Genomic DNA, 22,889 nt, shown 5'->3' with positions numbered 1-22,889 from the left:
GTGTGTAAGTGTGTGTGTGTGTGTGTGTGTGTGTAACAGTGTATCAGGGATGCTGCTTGTCTTCCCTTTACATCACAAAGTCTCTCACTTCCAAGGATGCTGCACTTGAAAGTGCAATTTCTCGATGATTCTCAGAAAACCTTTGTTGTAGATGTAAGTATATATGTATTTGCTACATTTCTTGCTGTCTTTCATTCATTTCAGGAATCTAACTTTAGTGCTACCCTTTATTGGCTAATATAATTGATGCAAGCAAGCATATTAGTATCTTTCAGTCAGGCTAAATTGACTTTGTTTTAATACAGTATGTTAAAATGGTTCACTTTGAACAAACGTATAGCAATCTAATGTCAAACAAGTGAAAACTGCACACCTGTAGCCCAGCATTATGTATGTAGCTTGATAATTGTTAGTCCTTATATTTATTCTGGATTTTTTATTTATGAAGGAAATTCATGTATTCTGTCTTGGGCATTACCAGGCACTAACAGTAGCTCATAGTCACAAGCTTGTGCTGGCTACTGGCTTGTATGCTGCTGGTGATTGTATATAACTTGGTGCCACACCAGCATGAGAGTGTTATATATATGTCTGATTTAGTAAATATCCTTCAAATCTGTTGTGTATGCCACATTTTAATATATGTATATATATATATATATATATATATATATATATATATATATATATATATATATATATATATATATATATATATATATATATATTGGTATTCATATAGAGCACTGAGCCTTTAGCTATCTGAGCATGCTGGGATATGTAGTCTGATATGTAGTACTACCTTGCCTGATTGAGCACCTACACCACCCTACAGCTGCAGCCCCTTTCCATAACAAATGTACATCTGTGTCTTTACATCCCCATGGCATACATATAACTTCCCCAACCCTCAGTTGCTTGACCCTCCCTGCAAATACAGACCTAAGATTCCAGAATACCTAGCTTTATAAGATAAGCTGCAGGTCGGAAACAGCTGTTATATACAAGTAGAATAGCTCCCAGATTTTTGGATTTGGCTATTGATAAAAATTTTCTCTTGATAAACGTTGGCTGCTTAGATAAGGGCAGCAGATCAAATGTATGATATGGGGACCTTAGGCTGTAAGCTCCACTGGGGCAGGGACTGATGTGAATGCTGTGTAAAGTGCAGCAGAATTTATGTTATATAAATAATAATAATTATTTAAAAAGGTACACAAGGAGGTAACAGAAAAATATTTGTGGTGCAATGAGCTTGCTAGCAAAAATTACAGCCAAACCAAAGCTCTATTTTTAAAAAGCTACACTCGGTTTAACAAATAAACAAGGGTTAATTTTAGGATTTGTACATGTTTGTGAAGGAAATTTGGGATACACAGCAAAAATAGGATGTTTTAGCTAATTGTTGGGTTGCTTTTGGACAATCTTGATAAATCCAGAACAGTAATCATTCCCTATAGTGTCTGATGCGGTCTTGTTGTTTGTACAATATTCAATTACAAATGCATTATTAATATATTTATAGATGTGTAGTTTATCAGTTCCCTGTGCAACCAGGACAGATTTGATCATTTTTAGACAATGTAAGCTCCCAGCAGGGCACTCACAATGTTATGACAACTAATGGAAATGTTAGTGCTTGTACACTGCACCTATTATGACCATGACTTTAACACTTCAAGGCATTTCATTCATTTCCGGTCACGCAGCCAAAGTAGGTGAATGGAGAGAATAGAGGGGGCAGCTTTTGGATAAAAGCAATTATTGCTTAAAGCAACATTGGGAATAGGATTTAAGCCTATTATGGCCTTTTTATTAGTATCAGAGAACAGCTGGTTGGGTCTTTTGCTTTATATTGGTCTTTTGATATGGTACAGAGTGAATAGTATGGCATGTTAAATAAAAATAAAATATTCAAATAAGATCTAGCGATATTTAATGAATTAATGAACAATAATTAATGAGCAATGGGCAATTGTAGATTAGATGCTAACTTGCTTATTTATACCTTTACATGGCACTAATCGTAGTATTTAAAGCACTGAATCGGAAGTACCAGTTTGTCAAAGTCTCCAATTTACAATGTAAAAACTATAGCGTAACTAGCGATTTTTGGGAAAGCAAATTCTTTAATCTGCATTGACCCTAACCTGAGATAGCTCACGCCACACGCAGTATAGTCAGGAGATGTCATCAGAAGGGACTAGCTTCTAAGAACAATTAGACCTGTAACTCCATCTTGACATGCCTATTGTACACTGTGCCATTCTGAACCCAACCCACCCCGTGGATAAAAATGCTGGTCCCATGGGTTTTGGTTTGATCTGCACATCACTCACTAGTATTTTGCAAGGCCTGGTGTTGGCTGAACTTGCCACAGCTGGTACTTAAAGTGATACATTCTTGTTACTTTGTAAAGACATGCCCATTTATTGTATACATCAAAATACTGCATCTTGAATCCATTACAGATGTGAATGAAGCATATAATTATGCAGAACTTTGATGTAACATTTTGTAGTTTATTTGTTCCAACAACATGTTTCAAGTCACATATAACCCTTTATCAGGTATGTTACATGCATTTCAAAATCACCTTTAGTAAAGCACTAACAGGAACAGGGAGTTACTGAAGGATTAAGGTAGACCTCATTGGGATAGTACCTCTGTAATTGACTTGTGCAAGAAACCCAGGGATGAAAAATGGACAATTTGACTATACCTTCCCTATTGTGAGACAGGGGGATGATGAGAGTTGTGGGTGGGGTTTGTGCACCACTTCCGGTTAGTACTTTCCTGTTAGTGCCCTACTAAACGCAATTGCAATGAATTCAAGTGAAATCTTTAAGGTGGTATCAAGGTGAATTGAAGCATAAGGTGAAAGGACTGGGTGTGCTTAAGAGACAGCAATATTTGTGTGACTAAAGGTTATTTCTTCCCAAGTTTGAAAAACAGAACATTTGTTTTTTTAGATGGGGTCAGACAGTGACCCCCATTTGAAAGCTGGAAAGAGTCAGAAGAAGAAAGCGAATAATTCAAAGTATAATATAGAAAAAATGAAGTCCAATTGAAAAGTTGCTTAGAATTAGCCATTCTATAACATACTAAAAGTGAACTTAATGGTGAACCACCCCTTTAATGTCCTATAACCCTCCATTTTGTTCCAATAGCCAGGCCAGATTTGAGACCACAAAGGACCAGGCCTTGGGCAGCAAAATTTGGGGGGCACCGCCTGCTAGCCACATAAGGAGTTCACAAAGCAGCAGAGCCAACGGAGGAAGCAGTTTGGTGCTAGGGGGGGGTGGGGGCAGGTTGGAGCAGTGGGGGGTTGGGGGAGTTTGGGGGGTGTGAGCAGGGGGGAGTTTGATGCAAGTGGGGGAGGTGCAAGTGGTGGGGGGAGGGTTGTGAGTGGTGGGGGCCTAGGGATGCAGGCATTTTGAAATCCAGCCAATAGCTACCTTAGAACTAGTCTATTCTTTTGTCCTTTAGCAAAAAGCTCAAAAGACAGACACATGGACTATAACGGCACATTAACCAGTCACAAGTCACATAACAAATAGCAAAGGCAAGAATAATAAATCAAACATAGGAAAGATAAATATAAGTCAGCCTCATTCGTCTATAATGGAATAGTACAGGTGTAGCATTACCAGGAAAACCTGTATACAGAAATATCATAAAATGATTTCAGCATTGTTATTCCCTGTACTTAACACAATTTTAATAAGAACCTTTTAGATGTTTTCTGCTGCTGTTGTCATTCTGCCTTGGATGGATAATGTAATACTGTAAATCCTGTCTTCTAACTTTCCAGTTTGTTGAGCAATTGTGCAGTCAGATAAATCAGACCAGTGGGAGATTTCTCGTATTATCCCTGTAATACAGTTTCACCTTACTTGATCTGATGTAATTTAATGGCCCGGTTGGTTCTATTGTTTCTGTTTGACTTTGCCACCGTTAATGAGGTTTGTGTCTACTTATGTCTAAAGATAGAGCTAAATGTCATCTTGTAGTAGATCTTAATCTGCAGTATCCGTCATGTTTAGCAGCTGTAGTGTATCTCTATGAAAAGAATCAATATTTCTCAGAATGACTATTATTTCATACTGGACATCAGTAAAATAAAATCGGTGGACGTATACTGCTGTTTTATTATATTTAAAGAGACTTTTATCCTCAGATTTATCCCAAAATGTATTTGCTGTTCCCTGAAAGTGTAGAGGGATTTTCTGTGCCTTATGCAGAATGTAATTGAATGTTTTGAAAAAAATGATAAAGGTTATAATTATACACTGTCTTCTAGATGCTGACAGGAACCAGGGTGAGCCCAGAGAACTAGACAAACCTGCTATTAAACTGTCACTATACCAGAGACTGAACACAGAAGCATTGTAATTTTACTCAGCAGCCTTTGATTTCCCGGAGCTTGCTCTATTCATTACACCATCAAACAGTTCATCTCTCTAACATCCATGGATTTTCCTACAGTCCATAAAGATAGTGGGAAGTGGGCTTTCATTCATTCTCATGCTAATTTCGGATTCTGCCGCGTTGATGACCGAAACTGGATCAGTACTAATAAGCACCTTCATTTTCCTTTTCCTCATGCATATCAAAATCAAAAACAATACGATTGAGGCAGCAGACCCAATAGATGCTATAGAGACCTGGATTATAAAGGACCCATAGGTCTCTGACAATGCACATTTAAATATTATTGCAGACAGGTCCAGATTTACTGTATATTTCAAGTACAGGTATAGGACCGTTATCCAGAAACCCATTATCTAGAACAGTGCTGTCCAACTTCTGTGGTACTGAGGGACGGAATTTGTCTGGCCTACATGGTGGAGGGCCGATAATGGAAGCCAGTGTTGACCACTCCCTGTTTTAAACCACACCCACTATAAACCACACCCATGTTACCACAAGACCATGTCCACATTAATGGTGGTAGGACACCAAAAATTCAACTGGTTGCTGCTCACTGCAGGGATATTACTCATATGTGAAACAAGTTTATTAAGTCATATTAAGACATACCCTTAAATCCATATGCCTCATCCTCCCCTGTGGATAACACAGCAACCTCCAGCACATAATTAAACACCTTAGGGGCCCCAACAACAATTTGAAAATGCTAACAAACTCCCAGAACAAACCCTTACCAGGCTTATGTCCCACATGCAGAGCACAGGGAAGGCAGAGTATGACACACCCAAGGACAATAGGGCAGGTGGAGTATGGCACACACAGGGAGCATAGAGCGGGCAGAGTAAGGCACACACAGGGAGCATAGGGCAGCAGAGTATGGCACACACAGGGAGCATAGGGCAGGCAGAATATGGCACACACAGGGAGCATAGAGCGGGCAGAGTAAGGCACACACAGGGAGCATAGGGCAGCAGAATATGGCACACACAGGGAGCATAGGGCAGCAGAGTATGGCACACACAGGGAGCATAGGGCAGCAGAGTATGGCACACCCAAGGACAATAGGGCAAGAATAAAGTCTTTAAGCTGGTGTAATGAAGCCCTTTAGCGTATAAATTTCAGGTACCTTACACCCTTGCTCCCATCCAGAGCATGAATCAAGAAAAACATTTTTTTTTTTTTTTTTTATACTGGTGGGTGTGGCCAGGCTACAAAACCTCCTAGCAATTGCCACTAACCAATCAAAATGAAGGTGGGAGGAGTGTGATGTATTTAAACTTTGTATCACTGTGATTGATTGTTACACTTGAAAAAGAGCCTTGCAGCTCGAAACATGTCGTGTGGTGATTAAAGGACACTTTAGCAGCAGAACTCTGCGCTTCCTGGTATTATTACCCCTACAAAATTATTTTTCTTGACAATAGGGCAAGCAGAGTATGGGACGGACAGGGAGCATAGAGCAGGGAAAAGTAAGGCACACACAGGGAATATATGTCAGGCAGAGTATGACACACGCACAGGGAGCATAGGGAAGACATAGTATGGCACACACAGGGAGCATATGGACGGCAGAACAGAGCAGAAGACAGGGAAACCTATCAGGACCACTCTAAGATCAACAGTTCATATTGTGCTACATTCATCAAGCTGTTGGTGCCCCTTCATATGAGGTGTGAACTTGTAAACCATGGTGGCCAGTTTAGTCTGAGCCTGAGTTGTGAACAGTACAGGGCTTTAGGGGTGTGAACAATAGAGGTGTTACATGTGTGAACAATTCAGGACTTTATAATCTCTTTAGTTATATACTTTAAAGCTTTGGACAAATTGGACAGCCCTGATCTAGAAAGTTCCAAATTACAGGAAGGTCATCTACCATACTCCATTTTATACAAATAATCAACATTTTTTAAAATAATTTCCTTTTTCTCTATAATTATAAAACAGTATAGTGTACTTGATCCAAACTAAGATATAGTTAATCCTTATTGGAAGCAAAACCATCCTATTCGATTTGTTTACATGATTTTTTTAAGGTATGAAGATCTGAATTATGGAAAGATCTGTTATCCGAAAAATCCAATGTCCCTAGCATCCTAGGTACAATACCTGCACTCAGAGGCCCAAACAGCCCCCCCACAAGCCCAATAAACAGATTGTTTATTGAATTATTACAGGTACTGGATAAAGGGTTTATAGGCATAGGGCAACATTTCCAGGCTTTCCCAACTGTTATAAAAAAAGAGTAGAACAGCCATTCTATATTAAATTCAAAACTACCTCTGTGCAATAAATAGCAAGCCGTTCATCTAGTAATTATGAATAAGGCTATAAGTGCAGACTTCTATGGACTTGCAAGTACAGGTATAAGCTCCATTATGTGAAAACCCACTATCCAGAAAGCTCAGAATTACAGGAAGGCCATCTCTCATAGACTCCATTATAATCAAAATAATTAAAATTTTAAAAAGTTATTTTCCATTTTTCTGTAATAAAAGAATACCCTGTACTTGATCCAGTATAAGATATAATTTTACCCTTATTGGAGCCAAAACAATTCTGTTGGGTTTAATCAAATGTTTAAATCATTTTCTAGTAGACTTAAGGTATGGAGATCCAAATTATGGATCCCTTATCTGGAAAATCCCAGGTCCAAGAAAATTCTGCGCAACAGGTCCCATACCTATATAATAAAAAGACACCCTTCTTTTTCTTTTTGATAAGTTGTCTTGATATTCATTGTTATTTTTCAGCAAAAAGCTCCTGGTAAAGAACTGTTTAACATGAGTTGCAGTCATCTTAATCTAACAGAAAAGGAATACTTTGGTCTGGAATTCAGAAATCATGCAGGTTGCCAAGTAAGTGAATAACCATACATTGAAGTTGTGTCATGAAAGGGCTAGAAAGGCAGTTGCTAGTTCTGGAATGAATACTATAAAGCACCCAGACCATTGCAGAAATATCCTTTTTATGAAGGACTCTTTAAGGGATGTCATCTTTTCAGAAAATAATACCAGGCTTCTGGTTTCTTCTTCCCTTATTATATTGGCATCAAGCCATCAAATTAATTGGCATTATTTTAACTGGTAAAAAAACTGGCCTTGGTGTTAGTACAGCCCCTACCTAAGGACCTTGCTAACTGCTGAATCTGCTGTAGTAGAGAAAGGAAACAGTTTTACAATAAAAGAGTTTTCCTTTCTATAAAGTCATCCATGGCAGCAACATATTGGGTAAAGGGCAGGATCCAAACGCCTAGTATTAGATGTCCCAACAATAAAAAATAGGTCAGTCAGTAAAAATGACTCTATGTATACTCAAGCCTTTAATGAACTTTAATTTGCAGAGCAAAGTCCCCCTCCAGAACCTTTATGTACACTTGGGTATTTAAAAGGCTCATTTGAGGTGCTGTGTGGTCCCCTGTGCAAATAAAGAGGAATTAAGTTTGGTAGCAGGCCCCTTGATGCTATAAACATTTGCAATGAATTTCTTTCCTATCTTATTGTGGATTGAAACTCACTAATGGCGGCAACATCCTGAAAGGAACAAGTAAAGTATTCCATAACACCAAGGGGCTCCTTTGCTGCTGCTTTCCTGGAGTCAAAAGAGCTAAACAGACGGAAAGTCACCAACAATGGAACCTCATATTTGGTGTTCCACCAGATTTCAGATCAGAGGGTCAATATTATTTGTACTCTCTGCTATCATATATCATTAAAAGCCAGTCAGTGGGGATATATGGCTAAATAAACTTCTAGTATGATCTGGAGAGTGATATTCTGAGACAATCTGCAATTGGTTTTATTTTTTTACTTATTAAGCTGTTTATTCAGCAGTTCTCCAGTTTGCAGTTTCAGCAATCTGGTTGCTATTACCCTAGCAACCATGCGCTGATTTAAATGAGAGACTGAAATATGAATCGGAGAGGCCTGAATACAAAGATAAGTAATAAAAAGTAGCAATAACAATAAATTTAGAGCCTTTGAGAGCATTTGCTTTTAAGATGGGGTCAGTGACCCCCCATTTTAAAGCTGTAAAGAGTCAGCAGAAGAAAGCAAATAATTTGAAAATGATAAAAAATTAAGACTAATTGGAAAGATGCTTTAAGTGGGCCATTCTATAACATACTAAAAGTTAACTTAAAGGTGAACCACCCCTTTAAGCTGGCCATACATAGGGAGATCTGTTCATTTGGCGCATCGCCAAATGAGCAGATTTCTCCCCAATATGTCCACCTTGAAGTGGGTGATATCGGGCTGATCCGATCGTGGGTCCTAGAATACAGAAGAATACAGGAGGTGCGATTGAGGACCACATTCATGAACCAATGCTGTCCTTGATCCGAAGGGATTTTTAAACCTTCCTGACTGACATCCGTCGGAGGGCCCCGTATACTTCCCTATAAGTTGCAGACTTAATCTGTCAGCAGTTTATAGCTGTCCGTGTCCTTTAAACTCAGAGTTCCATCACCTGTAAAAGCTTGACCTGTGGCCTTATGCCTTTATATGGTCATGGGACTTTTTAGTGTCTTCATCTTTCTTTCTATATTGTATTATACTACAAGAGCTACATTATGTTCTGTATAATTTAAAGGTAATTCAAGTATGTGTAGCTTATCAACAGTTTTTTGTCCCAAAATACATAAAGGTCCTTTAAAGAATTTCTCTATACCCAGAATCTGTGTTTGCCTTGTCTATATAGTCAAGCACAATTAATGACAAAGAACATGTAAAGTAAGAACTGGAACAACCTTGTTTTTTTATTTTTGTAATGTGCAAATCCTTTTCCTAATGATATTTGTATTATACTTGCAGATGTGGCTTGGACTTGTAAAACCCATTACAAAACAGGTTAAAAGTGAGTTTTTCTCATTTATTTGCAATATTGTATCAATTTGTTGATTAACTTTAAAACCAAGTGGCATTCATTGACATTGGCTCATTAACATAACACATGTAACATAACACATGTAACATAACACATGTAACATAACACATGTAACATAACACATGTGCTGTTGGTGGATATGAGGTGTTTCACTGTTGCTAAATTACAGCTGTGTCAGTAAATTATGTGTGTTTAGGGTAGGGATTAGGGTTGCCACCTGGCCGGTATTTTACCGGCCTAGCCGGTAAAACACCTGCCAAGGCCGGGGCCGGTATTACAAATATACCGGCAATGCAGTTGCCGGTAATTTGTAATACCCTTTAAAAAAAGCCCTCGGCCTGCCCCCAATTTGCGCAGAACTTACCTTTTTTTGCAGTGTTCTTGACATCGGGTCGATGTTGCTCCGCCCCCTTTCGTGGCACACTGTGTAGCCCCACCCATTTTTGCATCATGACCCACCCCTTTTTTGTGCCCGCCCCCCACCGGCCGGTAATTTTTTTCAGTAAAGGTGGCAACCCTAGTAGGGATGCACAGAATCCACTATTTTGGATTCCTTTGCGACAGATTCGGCCGAATACCAAACTGAATCCTAATTTGCATATGAAAATTAAGGGTGGGAAGGGGAAAACATATTTTACTTAGTTGTTTTGTTACAAAAAGTCAGACAATTTCCCTCCCCACCCATAATTTGCATATGCAAATTCGGATTTGGTTCGGCCGGGCAGAAGGATTCGGCCAAATCCTGTTGAAAAAGGCCGAATCCTGGCCGAATTCCGAACCGAATCCTGGATTCGATGCATCCCTAGTTTAGGGTCAGTGCAGCAAGTAAAAGGGCCAATTGCTTGGTGATTTGTAAATAATTTATATAGTGAATAAAGTACCCCCTATTGTAAAATATAAGGATATCATAAGTCACAGGGGAGTTCCGTGACCATATAAAGGCTCAAGACCAAAGGGCGGGTGCTTTTATACAGGTCCTGGACTCAGAGGTGACTACAACTGGGGGTACATTATTTCTTATAGTACAAAAGTTTTATACACTTGTACACTGATTATAATCAATGACATCACCAAGCACCATTTCTGTGGGTATAATTTACAGGATATTAATGGCCCTTGTGTATTTAATATGTACATTATACAGTATATATGATCTTATATGGAAATCATACATCCCTTGTACGTCACTGGCCCTCCTGGGTAGAATTTATTAGTCAGTGAAGTTATTACAGATGTTGCTAAGCATTCGAAGTAATAAGCAGATGTAGCATGAGTAACTAAGAAACCCTTTATTGTGAGATGATGATAAACCGAAACTAAACAGTTCTGTAGGGACATGTTAATATGAATCAACCTAGAGACTGGGCTTATAACATTGCTGAAAAAAAAACAGTAATACATCTGTCATGCAAAAGACAGATAGATGGATAGAAATCTTTACATCATTTTACCCCAATTTCACAGCACAGTACTGATGGGTCGTGTGAGAATTGCTCTAACATACAATATGCACCACACTAATGGCCACTGCAGTTATGTTCAGACTCCATTGTCAATGTCTGACAGTAAGACACTTCTATGCAACTGATCCGTTTTAAACTCCTGGGTTATTTGTAGGATATTTAAAGGAACCAGCATTTTCTTAACCATATGAATAATACGGACAATAAATTAGGGGTAACCATATGGTGTCAATATATTCTACGCTACAGAGTAGGGGAAGATGATTTTTTATTTTCTGCATTGTTGTCTATTTCTAGTCTGACAATATGAATTCATGTTCGGTTATGTGTGTATATGTATTCTCAGACCCTAAAGAGACAATTTTCAAATTTATGGTGAAGTTCTTCCTAGTGGATCCTGGCTTGCTGAAGGGGGAGCTGACAAGGTACAGGGTATTTTCTTATTAGCATTATTAATGCATGCAAAAAATAAACTAGTGGTTTTCTAGTAGATCCTTAAATGATGTATCTGTATCACAAGGGATACTTAAATACAAAGAGTAGGAAAAGAGGGTATCCCCTTATAAGCTTAGTGCACCTCTAGGTGAGAATGCTTTGCTGGGTGGCTAAACATCATATTAAAGGGGATGTCTACTCAAAAAAGCTGGTTTTTCACTCACCTACTAAATATCTTCCAAAATCTCACAAATTCACAGTTCTCACTGGAAAAAAAAACCTTTCACATATTAAAATGTTTTTTCCTAATGTTACTGGGTGTCCTCATATCCTCACATCAGTGTGATCTGATGGTGAGATTTTCTTTTAAGGTCCCCCTGTATATTAAAATGCAATTATCATATCTCTGCCTTAAGCATCTCTTCTCCAGTGTAGGCAAGCCCATTTGTGTCAGCCTGTCTTCATAACTGACATCTTTCACTCCTATTAACATTTTATGTTTTGTGGAATTTCTCTGTTTCATTAAAATCTCTTTTGCGTAAGTGCTGTAGACCAAAGCATCACTGTGTATTCTAGATGGGGCCTTACCAGCACTTTCTAAATGGAAATAATTAGCCTCTTCAAGTTTCTCCTACTTTGAAAAATTGTCCCTCAGCCTCTGTTATGAAATTAATAATAATGTGGCCCGCCAGCACAGTGCAATCAGCAATCACGCAGTAAAATTTGGACACATCGAAATGATCTGCCACTTGGTCTATACTGCTGCCTGTGTGCTGAAGGTGTTAGCAATAGACACATACTGGCACGTAGTGATGCGCCACTCTCACATACTTCTTTAGGTCTGAAGGTGCAATAGATGTACTGACGTGCCAGTGAGTAAACTAAAGACGTATGCAAGAGCGTTGCATCACTACGTGCCAGTACTTGTCTATTACTAACACCTTCAGCACACAGGCAGCAGTATAGACCAAGTGGCAGATCATTTCACTAATCATGTGCCCAAATATTACTGCTATGGCTACGCGATTCCTTGTATAAATGAGGCGCGGAGAATAAGTCCAGACAGACTCCACTTCTCCACTCCCTAAACGTCGTGTACACATCCATCTTCAGGAGTGAATGATCCTGATCACAAGCTAGCTACCTGGGAATGGATGTCAGGCTGAATGGTCGGCCCCCACACATTTTCACCTCACCAAATCTGGCCCTCGTGGCAAAAAGTTTGGACACCCATGCTATAGATTAAGTTGACCCCGTGGTCTGCATCCCCCCTTCCCAAACCGGGGTTCTGCTTCCTCATAAAAAACAATGACCATTTTTGACATGATCTATCCTTCACAAAGCTATGTTGATTATTAGGGTCAGGGCACACAGGCAGATTCGGGGAGATTAGTCGCCCGGCAACAAATCTCCTCTTCTTGGGGGTGACTAATCTCACAGAAGTTTCTCCCCTGCCTTCCGCCGATTCGTTTTCTGACTTTACATTTTAGCTGGCGAGAAGGCCTAATCTCCCCGAATCTGCCTGTGTGCCCTGACCCTAATTTACAATGCCATGCTCCAAAATATACTCTTAAATGTGACACCTTAAGAAACCTTCAACTAACAACAGATACATTTGTGTCCTCTTAGTTGCTTTACAATTGTTGTAGTATTTATATACACTAAAATAAGCATATATCCCCTTTCTTTAAATGCTTTAGTCTGCTTAAAAATAACTTCTTTACTTATGAGTTAAGCCACATAGAATGTTTCTTAATGCTTCTATGTTTCTTTCCTGAAGGGAATAAAATGAAAACAATAATGTTTGTACAGGTATGGGATTCTTAATTTAGAAATACAAAAGGGGGGTTGTGGGAGCACTCACATTGCTAAGTAGAAATGTATATAAGTATAAGGGAAGTGCTACTGACATAACCAAATGGGTCAGTGCACATTCCCTGGGCCCCTGTCTAAGTAATTCAGTAGATATGCAAATGCATGTGTTCACAAAGACAGGGGTTTCTAGTTACAAAGTTATGATCATAAAGTTGAAAAGCCACTTAATTCGGAAATCTGCTATCCAGAAAGCTCTGAATTACAGAAAAGCTGTCTCCCATAGACTCCATTTTATCCAAATAATCAACATTTTTTTTAAAACGGATTTCATTTTTCTCTGTACTAATTAAACAGTTACTGAACTTGATCCCAACTAAGATATAATTAATCCTTATTGGAAGCAAAAGCAGCCTATTGGGTTTATTTAATATTTACTTGATTTCTAGTGCATTCTGGATAACAACAACTACAATTCTGTGGTTTTTTTTGTATCTTAACACCATTGAAGTGATGAACTTGAGGTGCAGCCTATTCCTGGCAAAGAGCCACAACTCCAGTTGCCTCCCTTACATAACACATGGCCTAGGTATTATCCCTAAAATAAGTGATTCTATAGAAAACGTGGTGTTATATAAATGCCCCCCAATTGGTTAATTCCCCAGATATAATTAATGGACGATTTTAGTACACATGCATGAACTGCTTGCAGGTTACAAGTTGTACATCCAAATAATAACATCTTACATTTCAGCATTGCATCATAGAAAAATCATTTTGCACAGCCTAAATATCTTTACTTTGTGATACATCAGTTTATAATGCCCTGTTTATGTTGAGTATCCTATTTCTCACCATTGATCCACAAATTCACAGGTATCTCTTTGCTCTGCAAATCAAAAAGGACTTGGCGTCTGGAAGACTACCTTGCAATGATAACAGTGCTGCTTTGATGGCTTCCTATGTATTGCAATGTAAGTAGAGTAAGCTTGAGATTAAAAGCCATTCATGATAAAAAATTATATTCAAGCTTCTTTCAGTGATCAGTCTCCCTTCTGTAATGCAACAGTTGAGCCCCAATTGAAACTTTAAACAATTGGTATCAGTCATCCTAGTAGAGTTCCAATCTAGGGCAGAAAATAGATATTCATGTTAAGGCTTAACTGGCCTTCAGTTTGATTTCGCAGAATATCTGACACATCAAATAAATATTTGTGTAAATCATAACCTTACTTCATAGTTGTTTTCCAATAATATAGAAAGCAGACATGTATTCACCCAAACCACCCAGTTGCTGGCCATCAGTCTTCAGCCTTAGAAGCAACTAATATCTACATGGATATAGGTCAGCGTCAGTCAGGGCATATTTACATGACACCGTATAAATGTCTCCACCAATAATGTCATTGTATGTACACACAAAGATTTGCCCTTTCTTCTTCCATGCAGCGGAGTTGGGGGATTATGAGGAGGACACAGCCAGAAAGCATCTGGAACAGAACCAATATTTACCCAATCAGGAATATTTAGACAACAAAATCCTGAAATATTACCAGCGCCATGTGTAAGTGCAATCTTTGCAAGGTACGCTAATTCCTTTTGGTGCGAGAATCATGAAAAATGAATGCAGTAGCAAATCATCATACTGCATTTATTTTCGATGATTCTCATGCTCTAGCTTTTCTTTGTTACTACCTATAATCCATAGACTGGGGTTTAGTTGTGAGACCATGTGTTACTTTAGCCATTTAGGCTTTCCATTGGACATTGTTTATTATTGATACAACAAATTGCATGTTTGCAACAATTAAAGACAGTTGGACATTTTCTGTGTTAATAATTAATTAATTTCAATGTTATTTTATCACGTACATGTATTTTTTAGAAAAATCAAATAAAAATACCATGATTAAATTATTTGTTGGGCAGTTTTCTGCCTTGATAAAGAATTTGATTGGTAACGGAATCCCTTATATGGAAACACGTTATCCAGAAAACTCTAAATTACAAGAAGTCCATCTCCACTAGATTCCAATTTAATAAAATAATTCAACATTTTTAAAACTATTTTCTTTTTCTCTGTAATAATAAAACAGTTCCCATACCTCCCAACTGTCCCTTTTTCGGAGGGACAGTCCCTCATTTGTACTGGAAAGTCCCTATTTTCTCTGCACAGCCCGAAATCACTTAATTGGCGTTTAGCAGAGAGCCCAGAACAGCTAACAGGTGCAAATAAGATACTTTGTAACAAAAAACAGTTTAGATAAGGAGAAATATTTTCAAACTTTCATAACCTGCCACATTTTGTAAAATGAACATGGTAATTAGGGAGTGTGGTCACAGAAAGGGGCATGGTGAAAAAATTCCGCTGTTCTATGTGCAAAAACATTTTTTGTCCCTCTTTTTAATTCCAAAATGTTGGGAGGTATGCAGTTCATGGACCCATATAAGTGGCAAAACAATCCTATTGGGTTTAGTTAATGTAAAAATTATTTTTAGTAATCCAAGTTACTGAAAGATGCCTTATCTGGATAACCTCAGGGACCAAGCATTCCAGATAATAGATTTCATATGTGTACTGTATGTTTTTCTTCCTTATCAGAGGAAAGTCTCCAGCTGAGTCAGACATGCAGTTGTTGGACATAGCTCGAAAGCTGGACACATATGGAATCAGGACTTATGCAGCGAGTGATGGAGAAGACATGCAGATCAATCTAGCAGTTGCACACATGGGAGTCCTTGTATTGCGGGTGAGTTTAAAGTATACAGTATGAACATTCCTTAAAATTATTCAGGGTAAAAAATAATTGGATACATAGAAAAATAGTAGTTTACTCTTGATGGGCAGATGGGCCTATATCACAGGGGTAAGTATAATTTATGCAGAGAGCAGCCAATGTTTCTTTATTAATAGGAAATCTACCTTATTTTTTATAAGAGTTTATATAAAATATACTTCCCCTCTGTGTTACAAAATGTATTATACACAGGGCAACACCAAGATTAATACATTCAATTGGGCAAACATCAGGAAGCTGAGTTTCAAGAGGAAACATTTTCTTATCAAGCTTCATCCTCATATTGACGTGAGTATAATAAATCCTGAAGTGTCATGAGATATCCAGGTGCTAAAACAATGTTTAATTTTTTTTTTCTAGATCACTGATCCATAGACCTGTACAAAATTTGGTGAGCCCACCCCTCTTAGTTCATGCACATAAATGATAACCTTGACTTATCAACCGTTCAGTTATAGTTCCAATAAAATCTAGGACAGCAAATAAGCGGATCTCACCCTTACCCTAATTAGACTTTCAGGCATATCTAGGAAAGCAAATAAACATTGTTCCCATGTGCTGCACTGCCTTGGCTTTTAGCTCCTTTTCTATAAGTTTAATTATTCAAGCTTGGCCTGCCTCTTTTTATAACAAAGATTCCTTCAAGACCAAAGCTCTACTACATACAATCGCTTAGCCTTGGTGCTTTTAAAAGGGATTGAATTATTCAAGGTGAGCTGCTAACACCTTCCCGGAATCCTGTGTGATGGGGTTCAGTAACCAAAACAAGGTAAAAATACACCCAGCTCTTAAACGGCAATGTAAGCCTTATAAATTATATAACAATGAACTGGTAGGGATGGTTCTCATTGAGAAGTCTTTTATTTGTAATTAAGCCTGTTTTGCCTCACAAGGAAACTTCGGGTGACTTCGGAAAACAAATCCCCCTGATTCTAGTCAGCGGGAGGCAGTTCAGGGAGATTACAATACAAACTCCAGCAGCACTCCGGTATAGTGAAAAATAATTTATTTGTGCAAATGAAGCAACGTTTCGGGCGTAACCAGCCCTTTATAAAGCTTAACACCAGTGTAACATTTCCTCCTTTATATACCTCAGTAGGGGGAGGGGGAAACACATTTGCTCCTCCCATGTAATAAATCTTTATATTAACCCTTTGTGACATATATGATGAATAAATACACATTAAATACATAATAAATATTCAAGTATCTTTTGTTTATATATAATCCAAAAATCTTCAAAGTGTCCAGTGTCCTTTAAAACTGCATCCTGCAGAAATATGGTTTGCTTAACGGTAAGCCTTGCAACATACATTAAAATCATTACTCACAATTTATGTGCTCTATTCCTGGGCCAAAAATGCTTATGTATTGAGTTCAGGGAGATTAGTCGCCCCCAAGAAGAGGAGATTTGTCACTGGGCAACTAATCTCCCCAAATCTGAGTGTGTGTCCTGACCCTTAGGAGAGGTGTGGCAAACAAAAGAGTTTTCAGAATTTTATATAGTATGTTCCCTTCATTATCTCTATTAAATAAATCCAGTAGAGTAAGTATAGATACATTGCTCCATCATTGTTTCTGTGTTACTCGTATTTTTAGAAATGTTTGTTCTTTATACAGACTTTGTGCAAGGACACCCTTGTGTTCACAATGGAGAGTCGTGATACATGTAAAGCCTTCTGGAAGACCTGTGTTGAGTATCATGCCTTTTTTCGTCTCTCCGAGGAGCCCAAACGTAAGCCAAAGCCATTTTTGTGTAGCAAAGGCTCCAACTTCAGGTACAGGTATGATGGTGTCAGTAGCTTTAAACTTACTTTTCTGTAAATGTAAGAAGGAACAATACTATACCAAATGTAAATGTAGTTTATGTATAAACAGTGAGGTATTTGAATTACTGAATAGAAACTATAGGAAGGTGCACCTAAAAAATAGGTTGACCCATACCAAATAGCTCCAGTACTGTTTTATATGCTATATATATATATATATATATATATAGTGGATAATGTACACCCTACTGTAATTTATAAAGATATTAAGTCACATATAGGCCCAGTACTTTTATATAGGTCAATATAGGATGGTATGGGGGCTTAATTATAAACAGCACAGAAATGTAATCAAGAGTTTATTGGGAAGTATAACTGCATGAGCACAGAGCAACTGCTGGGGTTACAGGACAGCTGTCAAGGGCGTGAGTAACTGTAAGTTAGTAGGAACAAATCAGGAAGACAGAGCTCTGTAACATCTGGAATTTAATATGTCCCTGCTTTGGTTATTACATGCACACTTTTGTTGAGCGGCCACAAGAAATTAACCCTCATTTGCTGAAATTGAGATATCGCACCCTAATGGGACTACTTAAAGGAGAAACAAACCCTTTACCAAAAAAACACCTACCCCCCACCCCACGTAGACCCCTCCCTCCTCCCCCCCAGCCTAGCTGCCGCGCAGGGGAAATGCCCCTAACTTTTTACTAGTGGCGTAACTAGACCCCTTGGGGTCCTGGTACAGAAATTTACAACTGAGATTTTACAGTAATATCAGACTACACAATCATTCTAATATACTATACGTTACCTGTCTATAAAGTTGTGCATTAACTGCTGCTTCTGCAATACAATACAACAGAAAAGTGAAGCCACCTATCTTACAGAAACTATTTTTCTGATTTTGTTAGTGGGAGAACACAAAAGCAAATTTTTGACTCTTGGACAAAGGGACACGCAAAGAACTTGCCCTTCGAAAGGTAAATTTTTAAAGTTTTGCTTCTTATAATAAAAAAAGAGCAGAATGTGTCCGAATTTTTGTTCCACGGCTCAACCCTGGCATTGGTGTTTTTGCCTTACATAAAAGGGATTTCACACTCCAAAAATGTACAAAAAATGTATTTGATGTTACACAATGGAAAGTTCCCAATGCATTTTAACCATTAAGGTGTTCATTAGGGACAGAACAGACAAAAAAAAGAGGTAGTATGTGTGCTTCCTACTTTTTTCACTTGTGACTTTCAAGATACACATACCTAGCTACTGGTTTCTAGGAATTCGTTAAATCCAGGATTTCGTAGGATTCACCCAAATCTTTTTTTTTAAGGATTATTGTACCCCTTACCTTTTCCTATGTCCCAGGCTTTAGGGTGGTGACACGCTAAGATTCTGGGAAGATTAGTCACACAGGGACAAATCACCTTTTCTTCGGGCGACTTATCTCCCCTAAATGCCTTCACGCCTGCAGGAAGGCTTTTAGGGGAGACTAGTCGACTGAAGAAGAGGCGATTTGTCGATGGGCGACTAATCTCCCCAGAATCTTAGCGTGTCACTACCCTCAGAGTAGCTGAACAAATGGCAATCTGACCATGGAGGTTGGCAGGGTCTTCCCTACCTGGCATCCCTTCAGACATTTACTTCCCATTCCTGAGTGTCACCCACAAAGCTGGAATTAGGGGTTGACAGAAGAGACACATGGCTCAGACACAACAGGTGTGGGGTGCAATTGGTGGTGTAGCAGTGAAATAAAAAGAAGCAGAGACCAGCAGTGGGTGAACGAACGGTTCGGGTTGAGCCATTATGGACTGGGCACCAAGCCAAGGATTATTGCCTTGGGCCAGTGATCCCCAACAAGTAGCCCATGAGCAACATGCTGCTCTCCAACCTTTTGGATGTTGCTCCCAGTGGCCTCAAAACAGGTGATTATTTTTGAATTTCAGGCTTGGAGGCAAGTTTTGGTTGTATAAAAACCAGGAGCACAGCCAAACAGAGCCTCAATGTAGGTTGACAATCCACATAAGGGTTACCAAATGGCCAATCACAGCACTTATTTTGCAGCCCAAGAACATTTTTCACGCTTGTGTTGCGCCCCAATTCTTTTTACTTCTGAATGTTGCTCACGGTTTCAAAAGGTTGGGGATCCCTGCCTTGGGCAATTAATACTTGGACAATTTCAGCATGACATCCTAGTAAAAAGATTGTGGTCACTGAGTCCTTATTCAAACACAATGAAGGAAAAAAAAAACAAGATCTGAGATCATATTCTGAGAAATAAGTCTATCTCTATGTTGCATGAATAGTGTATGTTTTTTACAGAGTTGCCATTCACCGAGCTACAGGTATAGCAAAAGTGCTACCTACTGAATATTAAACAAAATACCATGTTTTCAATATGTCACACTCTTCATCAGTCAGTTCAGTCTTCAGACAAGACTGGCCTTGTATATACAGTATAATCTGCTATTACGGTTATCTTAGCCCAATGCTTGGTTACCCACCTTTACTAAATCTCCCACTATATTTTCAGAAGGCACTTGCAAGCAAACCTACATGAGAGGCAATACAGATCATCTCCAGACCTTCTTACTGAAGTTGCCAGACAGGTAGGAATTTTAAGTTTGTTATATCCATATTCCTGTTTGTTGTTGTTTTTTTTATCCATGTGCATGTATTCATAAGTGGGAGCAGCGATGCATTAATGTGTTTTATATCTTCAGCCAAATGACTTCAAGTTGATATACACCAGCCGTCCATGCTCCAGAAGTGCTAATAGTGTTGGATGGGACCCACACATGCATAAGAACAGGAGGAACTCAGCAGCTGAAATTTTTTCTGCAGTTTTAGAAAGATCGAAACCCAGTGAAGAACCCACCATTCTGCAGCTCTCCAAAAGTAGCAGTTCATTTCCTGGTTGTAGCTATCTAGGTATGAAGGAAGACGCACCTAGGAGAGCATACAAGAAAAGGCCATTGTCTTTTTATGAAGACAGTAAGCATTTTTCTGGAAACATCAAAAGTATGTCCGAAGGTTGCATGAAGGATGCAGCTCCTTTGCCTCCAGCAATATACGCAGATCGGGTCTCTGTGCCACATTCAAGCCATCATCCGAACAGAGATTATGTCGATTATTTATGTTATTCAGATCATTTGTCTTCAATACCACAGCAAACATCAGCCATTGTGGAAGAAATTGTGAGATTAACTAATAAACCAAATGCTTTCTTAGAAACGTCTGCTAACAAAAGTCCAAGTGCTAGAAGAATAAAAGAGTATCACCAACCCGTATATCCCAGGACAAGTTGCAGGAGTAGTTTTAGCATGGGTGCTAAAAGAGAAAGCCAAGGAACGCCTGTAGAATACACTCAGGATCCATATCCCAAAAGATCCTTGAGCCACTCTGATATGAAATCTTCATGGTTTCCTAGTGGCTCGGAATTCAGGCCATTGGGACCATGTCCGATACTTACTAAAAAATACAGCATCTCAACAAAGCCATTTGTACCACAGCACCTTCCTATAGCTCATCAACTTCCTCCTCCGCCTCCTGCTCCTCCTCTTCCTTTGACTGAAGTTAAAAACGTCCCAAGGACCACAGAGAGATATGTGTACAGTGGGACTGAAAGCAGTGATTCAGAAACCGAAATAATCAACCCTTATTACTATGCACTTTTTGGGAAACATAGGTCACCCGTGACAAGAGTTAGACTCTCTTCTGGAAGTTTACAGTTAGACGACAATGAAGATAATACACTAAATCTGTATAGCAGGGAAAACAGGCCAGGATTTTCGAAATGATTAAATAGAAAACTTTAATACATCATCATTTGCTGTTAAATGAGTATATGTTATGGCGTGTAAAGCTATAGATGGACAACCCTCAACATAACAGCTTACCGTGTCTAGTAATACAGTAGCTTGAAGCTAATTCTTCCCTGTAGCTCTTCCTTCATTACTGAGTAGTTCAATGGGCGAGTAACATCACTGTTTTTGTGTGTCTTTACAAATTAGTACTGTGGTTTTGTTTGCTCAACTTTAGCCCTTATCCCATTCTTTTAGTGCCTTCCAAGCAATTAATAACCCATAGTAGTACAGTACATGTAATATATACAGTGGTGTGAAAAACTATTTGCCCCCTTCCTGATTTCTTATTCTTTTGCATGTTTGTCACACAAAATGTTTCTGATCATCAAACACATTTAACTATTAATCAAAGATTAGTCAAAGATAACACAAGTAAACACAAAATGCAGTTTTTAAATGAGGGTTTTTATTATTTAGGGAGAAAAGAAATCCAAACCTGTGTGAAAAAGTAATTGCCCCCTGAACCTAATAACTGGTTGGGCCACCCTTAGCAGCAATAACTGCAATCAAGCGTTTGCGATAACTTGCAGCGAGTCTTTTACAGCGCTCTGGAGGAATTTTGGCCCACTCGTCTTTGCAGAATTGTTGTAATTCAGCTTTATTTGAGGGTTTTCTAGCATGAACCGCCTTTTTAAGGTCATGCCACAACATCTCAATAGGATTCAGGTCAGGACTTTGACTAGGCCACTCCAAAGTCTTCATTTTGTTTTTCTTCAGCCATTCAGAGGTGGATTTGCTGGTGTGTTTTGGGTCATTGTCCTGCTGCAGCACCCAAGATCGCTTCAGCTTGAGTTGACGAACAGATGGCCGGACATTCTCCTTCAGGATTTTTTGGTAGACAGTAGAATTCATGGTTCCATCTATCACAGCAAGTCTTCCAGGTCCTGAAGCAGCAAAACAACCCCAGACCATCACACTACCACCACCATATTTTACTGTTGGTATGATGTTCTTTTTCTGAAATGCTGTGTTACTTTTACGCCAGATGTAACGGGACGCGCACCTTCCAAAAAGTTCAACTTTTGTCTCGTCGGTCCACAAGGTATTTTCCCAAAAGTCTTGGCAATCATTGAGATGTTTTTTAGCAAAATTGAGACGAGCCTTAATGTTCTTTTTGCTTAAAAGTGGTTTGCGCCTTGGAAATCTGCCATGCAGGCCGTTTTTGCCCAGTCTCTTTCTTATGGTGGAGTCGTGAACACTGACCTTAATTGAGGCAAGTGAGGCCTGCAGTTCTTTAGATGTTGTCCTGGGGTCTTTTGTGGCCTCTCGGAGGAGTTTTCTCTGCGCTCTTGGGGTCATTTTGGTCGGCCGGCCACTCCTGGGAAGGTTCACCACTGTTCCATGTTTTTGCCATTTGTGGATAATGGCTCTCACTGTGGTTCGCTGGAGTCCCAAAGCTTTAGAAATGGCTTTATAACCTTTGAAATTGAACTCAGG

The 22,889-nt window shown here is 38.9% G+C and overlaps 1 protein-coding gene across 1 annotated transcript; it reads left to right on the top strand.

The window, feature by feature from the left end:
• On the top strand, window positions 1–21,755 carry frmd7.L (FERM domain containing 7 L homeolog). Its single transcript, XM_018229998.2, has 12 exons — window positions 1–153; window positions 7,185–7,289; window positions 9,243–9,285; window positions 11,125–11,203; window positions 13,902–13,999; window positions 14,475–14,589; window positions 15,628–15,775; window positions 16,016–16,111; window positions 17,444–17,607; window positions 18,504–18,572; window positions 20,120–20,195; window positions 20,310–21,755. The coding sequence occupies exons 1-12, from the start codon at window positions 97–99 to the stop codon at window positions 21,384–21,386; spliced, it is 2,127 nt and encodes a 708-aa protein (XP_018085487.2). The 5' UTR covers window positions 1–96; the 3' UTR covers window positions 21,387–21,755.
• The last annotated feature ends 1,134 nt before the right edge of the window (window positions 21,756–22,889 follow it).

Source organism: Xenopus laevis, chromosome 8L (genome assembly GCF_017654675.1).
Source record: "Xenopus laevis strain J_2021 chromosome 8L, Xenopus_laevis_v10.1, whole genome shotgun sequence".
Classification (NCBI taxonomy): domain Eukaryota; kingdom Metazoa; phylum Chordata; class Amphibia; order Anura; family Pipidae; genus Xenopus; species Xenopus laevis.
Note: the sequence above shows the minus strand (reverse complement) of the source record. Positions and strands in the feature narration are given on the sequence as shown.